This window comes from Tachysurus fulvidraco, chromosome 17 (genome assembly GCF_022655615.1).
Source record: "Tachysurus fulvidraco isolate hzauxx_2018 chromosome 17, HZAU_PFXX_2.0, whole genome shotgun sequence".
Taxonomy (NCBI): Eukaryota; Metazoa; Chordata; class Actinopteri; order Siluriformes; family Bagridae; genus Tachysurus; species Tachysurus fulvidraco.
Window position 1 is genome coordinate 23,886,737 of NC_062534.1, and position 7,500 is coordinate 23,894,236.

The following is a 7,500-nucleotide window of genomic DNA, read 5'->3' on the forward strand; positions in this document are numbered from 1 at the left end:
AAGGAATGAATCCCTCCATGTGGTGCTTTTAGAAAAATATAATCAAAGTGCTTGTTAAAAGTGAGAAGATTTGCGACATTCTCCTGATTTTCTACTTCCAGAGCTCCAGACACGACACCCCCCCCCCTCCTCCTCCTCCTCCTCCTCTTTACGGGGCGACGCCGTCACCTCCAGCACTCTGTCCTCGGTGTGAATGGAGACGGTACCTTGGTAATGCTGGATGAGTTTGTTTGTCCGCACGTCCCAGATCTTCAGCGTGTTATCTGCTCCTGAGGATGCGATGCAGGTTCCGCTGCTGTTAAAGTCCACAAATGTTGCTGGTCTAGAAGGTGAAAAACAACGTGGTTAATCTCAGTGAAGGGAAACACGGGAGTTTAAAGTAAAAGGGAGAGATAAAAATCGGACCCGGTGTAATCGGTGAACGTGTTGATGCACAGGCGACTGGACGTGTCCCAGAGTCGAACCGTCCGGTCGTCACTGCACGAGGCCACCAAACGTCCGTCTGGAGAAAACCTACGACACAAACAAACCCAAAGATCTTTGGTGTGTGCAGCCTTACACTGTGTCACGTAAACTGTGTCCCGCCCTGAAAATGTCTGATGTCCCTCACAGAAACCCTCATAAAAAGCTTCTACATAACAGACACTTTTTCTTCTTCTTCACCTTCTTTTTTAAACATTTTTAACAGGAAAGCAAAATAAATTTACACTTTCAAGGTTTTTTTTTTTTAAATATTATAATAATTATCATTGTTTCTTCGATTCAAGTTTATTTGTATAGCGCTTTAATCAATGGACATTTTCTCAAAGCAGCTTTACAGAACATAAACATAGAACAAAAGGTTATTATAAAGAATAATATAAAGATTAATATTAGATGTATTTAAACATGTACGTATTTATCCCCAATGAGCAAGTCTGAGGTGACTCAGGTGACTGTGGGGAGGAAAAACTCCACTACATGGTACATGTGGCATTACAGCTAATGAATGAATGAATTGAATAGCTGTAATGCCACACAGTGTCACCCAGATGAGGATGAGGTTCCCCTTTGAGTCTGGTTCCTCTCAAGGTTCCTTGCTTTACCATGTAGTGGAGTTTTTCCTCCCCACAGTCACCTGAGTCACCTCAGACTTGCTCATTGGGGATAAATACGTACATGTTTAAATACATCTAATATTAATCTTTACATCCATTCATTCACTCATTTCCTACCGCTTATCCGAACTACCTCGGGTCACGGGGAGCCTGTGCCTATCTCAGGCGTCATCGGGCATCGAGGCAGGATACACCCTGGACGGAGTGCCGACCCATCACAGGGCACACACACACTCACATTCACTCACACACACACTATGGACAATTTTCCAGAGATGCCAATCAACCTACCATGCATGTCTTTGGACCGGGGGAGGAAACCGGAGTACCCGGAGGAAACCCCCGAGGCACGGGGAGAACATGCAAACTCCACACACACAAGGTGGAGGCAGGAATCGAACCCCCAACCCTGGAGGTGTTAGGCGAACGTGCTAACCACTAAGCCTCTGTGACCCCCTATGATTAATATTCATTTAATTAATTTATTAATGAATTAATTTATTTATTTATTATTCAGGTTTTTGATCTAAATTCTTCTCAGGTATTTTGATCAAACCCTTGTACGCTTGTGAGTGTAATAACCTCCTACCTGGCACAGCGTACCCAGTTGGTGTGTTGGTTGAGGGAGTAGATGAATTTCTGCCGATGCACGCTCCACACTTTCACAGACTTGTCGTCCGAAGCAGTGACCAGTTTCTGACCGTCGGCGGAGAAGTTCACACTGCGAACGGTGGCTGTGTGCGCTTTAAAAATCGTCGAGTCTCCTTTGCTGGAATTTGACACAGATCAGGTGACAGACATTACGGGATTAGTGACAGAGGACAGATTTAAGGTGTAAGGTCTGTTGCTAACTTACATGTTGGGCATCCATAATCTCACGGTCTTGTCCCTTGATCCAGAAGCCACCAGTTCGCCGGATGGGGAGAAGTGCACGGCGGTTACGATATCCTGATGCCCGACAAACCTGAATGCTCTGGATTTGGGGTTAAGGTTCCATATCATCAGAGTTTTATCACTGGATCCAGTGGCTGAAAAAAAAATATCATTGTACAGTTTAACCCACAGGAGGCCAATGGTATCTTAACAGTCAGTGGCTGCAGACTTTACGGATAAGATCAGATGCTCCAACTGATATATTTCTCCACATACCCAGCTGTTTGTTGTTAGGACTGAAATCTGCACAAGTAACAGCATCTTTGTGGCCTTTAAAATGTCTTGCAAGTGTCGGGTCATCCTAAAGGAGAAGATATTTGAGCTGAAACCACAGACGCACTAAAAACCTCAAACAGAGATGTTAGGATTTTATATAGGGCTCTTTTATGGAAGCCGAATCATTTGAATCAAATATTTATTAAGAGCAGACTTTTTAACTTATTTAAAACAGCTCTGCCCGTGGAAACATGTTTTATTTTACAGACGCTTCCATTGAAAAACATTACACTTTATCCTCATTGCATACAATTACAAAATGTAAAAAGACAGATTCTGTTTTCAACGATCGGTTCAGTGTCGACTCAGCGTTCGGTTCAGTGTCGACTCGTTCGCAAACGACTCAGCACTACCATCTATTTCGGAAATACGGTCTGCTGCAGTTAAAGAGCATTAAATAAATCTCTCCAGGTCTTAATGCACATTATCTAATGCACTTACGTTACTTTCAAAAATTTAAATCGTCTTATGTTCCAGCAGAACTACGAGTTTACACTTAAATCTCGGTATCGTTAGCAAAGATAAAATAAACAACACTCAAACAATTATCTAAAGAAGAGAAAGTGTTTACTTACTAAAACAGATGCCATTTACTTTAGCTAGCTATCTAAATATATAATGTAAAACTTCTAGCATGTGTTCAAAAGTGTTTAAAACAAAGATAAACATATTTGTTTCATTTGAAAATGTAACTTCCGCTAAGTTCGCGTCAGGAACACACCAGCCAGGAATAAACGAGCACAGAAAAGTCGATTCAGAAGCGATCGTTAAGCGGTTTTTATTTATTTATTAAATATTGTAAGGCTAACCTATAACTGACTCGCATCTTATATTAATATATAAAATTGATATATATGATTAACAATATAGATTACTCACGAGGCCATGCATAGCCGAATCAGGCATGTTCAATCAAACCAGATAACGCTTTCAGTAAGTAGCGACTTAATTAGTTTACTTCAACGAAGTGTATGTAAATCATTTTTAAATAAAACGCCACGTGTTCACGATTCTTATATTCATTGTTATTTATTTGCAAACGTGAATAGTTTGTATGACAAACCGCAAAAGCGAAAAGTATAAGGTCGGATTAAGTCAAGGGTTGCCAAATGTTCCCTAAAATCCCACTAGAAACACACCTCTCCATTCACCCTCTATCACGTTTTACAAACCGCAACCATGATATGTAGGGAAAAAGCTTTTTGTATTATTGATACGCGGTTTTTATCCTATTTTTTTATTTCTTTATTTTTTATTTGTTTAAGCTTAAACAAATTTAAAACAAATAAAATAAAAAAACAAATAATTTGTTTTCGTATCATATTTGTTTATGGTTTGCAAATAAGTATATTAGTTTATTTAAAATAACTAATCTAATATATTAGATATATATGTTAGATATAGTCTAATGTGTTTCAAATAATTAATCTAATATTAATAGTTAAATAAGTACGTGACTAGTGAAGATCTGGCAACACGAGGTGACCGTAATCTCCGGGGAGGCTCTTGTTGCACGCTCTCACAGAGGCGCACGCCGTCGTTGCTAAGCAACTGTTGCTGTGCAACTGCCCTAAACGTTAGTGCCACTGGAAGTCAAACATCGTCGTCTTAACAACGGCTTCGTTGATTGGGCAATGCGAAGAGAACGGACCAATGAGGAACGGCGTTGTTTAGACAGGCACTGTGGTTCTGTTTGAGTTCGAGAGCTAGAAGCGTTAGCATCTACGTTGCGCTGGTTGTGTTGAGAAAAGATGTCGTCGAAGCGGAGTATTGGCAATGCAGAGGTTGGAATTGATATGACTGTTGTGACGATAATAATAATAGTTATTTTATTTGGTTTGTGTGAAAGAACCGAGGCTGAACGAGCGATGCTATTTGGCAAGTTGCTATATGTGGAAGCTGTAGCTTGGGTTGTTTTCACACAGCAATGGCTTTAGTTTCTGTTCCGTTCACTTTATTTGTCGCTTCTGGTAATAAATCTGTCTCTGTTCCCTTTCTGACAAGTAAATGTTACTTTTATCTGGTAAAACTCTCAAACTTCACTACAATTAAAACCTTTCCTTCCTTCCTTCTCCACTAGAGTAAAAACTTGTGCATTCGGGATTCGCGAATTGCTAAGTGTCAGGAGATGATGAGTAAAGTGTCAGGAGATGATGACACTGCAGGAAAAGTAAAAGTAACATTAGTATACTGTAGGGGTAACATGTAGGGGTAACAGTATAGTGTGTAGGGGGTAACATTAGTATACTGTAGGGGTAACATTAGTACAGTGTGTAGGCGGTAACATTAGTATACTGTAGGGGTAACATTAGTATACTGTAGGGGTAACATTGGTATACTGTAGGGGTAACATTGGTATAGTGTGTAGGGGGTAACATTAGTATACTGTAGGGGTAACATGTACAGGTAACATTAGTGTAGTGGGTAACATTAGTATAGTGTAGGGGTAACATGTACAGGTAACATTAGTATACTGTAGGGGTAACATTAGTATAGTGCGTAGGGGTAACATTAGTATACTGTAGGGGTAGCATGTACAGGTAACATTAGTATACTGTAGGGATAACATGTACAGGTAACATTAGTATAGTGTGTAGGGATAACATGTACAGGTAACATTAGTATAGTGTGTAGGGGTAACATGTACAGGTAACATTAGTATAGTGTGTAGGGGTAACATGTACAGGTAACATTAGTATAGTGTGTAGGGGTAACATGTACAGGTAACATTAGTATAGTGCATAGGGGTAACATTAGTATAGTGTGTAGGGGGTAACATTAGTATAGTGTAGGGGTAACATGTACAGGTAACATTAGTATACTGTAGGAGTAACATGTACAGGTAACATTAGTATAGTGTGTAGGGGTAACATGTACAGGTAACATTAGTATAGTGTGTAGGGGTAACATGTACAGGTAACATTAGTATAGTGCATAGGGGTAACGTTAGTATAGTGCGTAGGGGTAACATTAGTATACTGTAGGGGTAACATTAGTATACTGTAGGGGTAACATGTACAGGTAACATTAGTATAGTGTGTAGGGGTAACATGTACAGTTAACATTAGTATAGTGCATAGGGGTAACATTAGTATAGTGCATAGGGGTAACATTAGTATATTGTAGGGGTAAAATGTAGGGGTAACATTAATATAGTGTGTAGGGGGTAACATTAGTATAGTGTAGGGGTAACATGTACAGGTAACATTAGTATACTGTAGGGGTAACATCAGTATACTGTAGGGGTAACATGTACAGGTACCATTAGTATAGTGTGTAGGGGGTAACATTAGTATAGTGTGTAGGGGTAACATTAGTATAGTGTGTAGGGGGTAACATTAGTATAGTGTGTAGGGGTAACATTAGTATAGTGTGTAGGGGGTAACATTAGTATAGTGGGTGGGGTAACATTAGTATAGTGGGTAGGGGTAACATTAGTGTACTGTAGGGTTAACATGTAGAGGTAACATTAGTATAGTGGGTAGGGTGTAACATTAGTATAGTGGGTAGGGGGTAACATTAGTATAGTGGGTAGGGGTAACATTAGTATACTGTACGGTTAACATGTAGGGGTAACATTAGTATACTGTAGGGGTAACATGTACAGGTAACATTAATATACTGTAGGGGTAACATGTACAGGTAACAATATACTGTAGGGGTAATATGTACAGGTAACATTAGTATAGTGTGTAGGGGGTAACATTGGTATAGTGGGTAGGGGTAACATTAGTATACTGTAGGGTTAACATGTAGAGGTAACATTAGTATAGTGGGTAGGGGGTAACATTAGTATAGTGGGTAGGGGTAACATTAGTATAGTGGGTAGGGGTAACATTAGTATACTGTAGGGTTAACATGTAGGGGTAACATTAGTATAGTGTTTAGGGGGTACCATTAGTATACTGTAGGGGTAACATGTACAGGTAACATTAGTATAGTGTGTAGGGGGTAACATTAGTATAGTGGGTAGGGGTAACATTAGTATACTGTAGGGTTAACATGTAGAGGTAACATTAGTATAGTGGGTAGGGGTAACATTACTGTAGGGATAACATTAGTATAGTGTGTAGGGGGTAACACTGTAGGGGGTAACATTAGTATACTGTAGGGGGTAACATTAGTATATTGTAAGGGTAACATTAGGGGTAACATTAGTATACTGTAGGGGTAACATTATGGGTAACATTTGTATACTGTAGGGGTAACAGGGGTAAAATTAGTATATGGTAGGGGTAACATTAGGAGTAACATTAGTATACTGTAGGGGTAACATTAGGGGTAACATTAGTATACTGTAGGGGTAACATTAGGGGTAACATTAGTATACTGTAGGGGTAACATTAGTATACTGTAAGGGTAACATTAGTATACCGTACAGTGAATGCACTAGTGTGGTGAATAGACATTATCTGATGCTGTACCCTATTTTTATGTCAGCCATTTATTTCCCTCCTGTCTCGGCGTTCATCAGTTCCTCTAAAACTCAAATCTATAATCATGTTTATCACCTGATTCCATTTCCTGGTTACATGTGGCGTTAAACCCAGTAAATAGTACAAACAGATTTGTCTTGACTTTTTTTTTTCTTCCATCCTGTATATTCAGTAGAATATATCTCATTATGTGTCTTCTCTCTGTTTGATTTCAGTACCTGAAGAAGAGAATCCCCCAGAATCCCAAATATCAGTATGTCAAATCAAGACTGGATACAGGTCCGTACGTTTGTGTGAACCATCCGTGCAAGATTTTATCTTAAAGTAGTTTTAAAAAAAAAAACTAAATCGACCAAAAAAAAAAATCAACAGTGTGTGTTTTATAGGTTTCAGCCTGACGAAGTACATGGAGAGGCTGGAGGAGATGAAGAAAAGTGAGTTTACTTTAATAACACGGGGCCTTTTTACACCCGGTCGCTTCACGTGTTTTCTCTGATCCGAGCCCTCTGATTGGTTAAAACTGTTCCATTTATCATTTACGTTTACACTGATTTGTGTAAATGCTTTCTTTACAAGTAAAAGTTTTACAAATAAAGTCATAAGTAAGTCCAGCGTGAGAACCCACAAGTCCATTGACGTGCACAGTAAACATGAGCTTGATACTGCTGTGTAAATTGTCCACTTTGTCTATTTAGTCAAGTTTTTTTTTTTCCCTTCCTGTCTTTTAAGCCATGTAAATGAGAGTAACTTTGTCCCGG

The 7,500-nt window shown here is 39.3% G+C and overlaps 2 protein-coding genes across 5 annotated transcripts in view; one reads left to right on the top strand and one right to left on the bottom strand.

Moving 5' to 3' along the window:
* The window catches only part of poc1b (POC1 centriolar protein B), a 35,639-nt gene extending 32,229 nt beyond the window's left edge, over window positions 1–3,410 (bottom strand). The window contains exons 1-6 of one of the 3 annotated variants that reach the window (XM_047802336.1): window positions 3,186–3,410; window positions 2,247–2,331; window positions 1,954–2,125; window positions 1,687–1,866; window positions 406–513; window positions 207–322 (exon numbers count right to left, since the gene is read on the bottom strand). In XM_047802336.1, coding sequence (XP_047658292.1) covers window positions 207–322; window positions 406–513; window positions 1,687–1,866; window positions 1,954–2,125; window positions 2,247–2,331; window positions 3,186–3,212 — 688 coding nt within the window. In that variant the 5' untranslated portion in view covers window positions 3,213–3,410. Of the gene's footprint in view, window positions 1–206; window positions 323–405; window positions 514–1,686; window positions 1,867–1,953; window positions 2,126–2,246; window positions 2,332–2,881; window positions 3,043–3,185 lie in introns of those variants that run through there. The other 2 variants (XM_047802338.1, XM_047802337.1) reach the window with 2 other exon arrangements.
* A 516-nt stretch (window positions 3,411–3,926) lies between these two features.
* The window catches only part of cep41 (centrosomal protein 41), a 9,919-nt gene continuing 6,345 nt past the window's right edge, over window positions 3,927–7,500 (top strand). Inside the window, exons 1-3 of one of the 2 annotated variants that reach the window (XM_027160247.2) lie at window positions 3,927–4,090; window positions 6,958–7,021; window positions 7,129–7,176. In XM_027160247.2, coding sequence (XP_027016048.1) covers window positions 4,058–4,090; window positions 6,958–7,021; window positions 7,129–7,176 — 145 coding nt within the window. In that variant the 5' untranslated portion in view covers window positions 3,927–4,057. Of the gene's footprint in view, window positions 4,091–4,419; window positions 4,477–6,957; window positions 7,022–7,128; window positions 7,177–7,500 lie in introns of those variants that run through there. The other variant, XM_047802339.1, reaches the window with a different exon arrangement.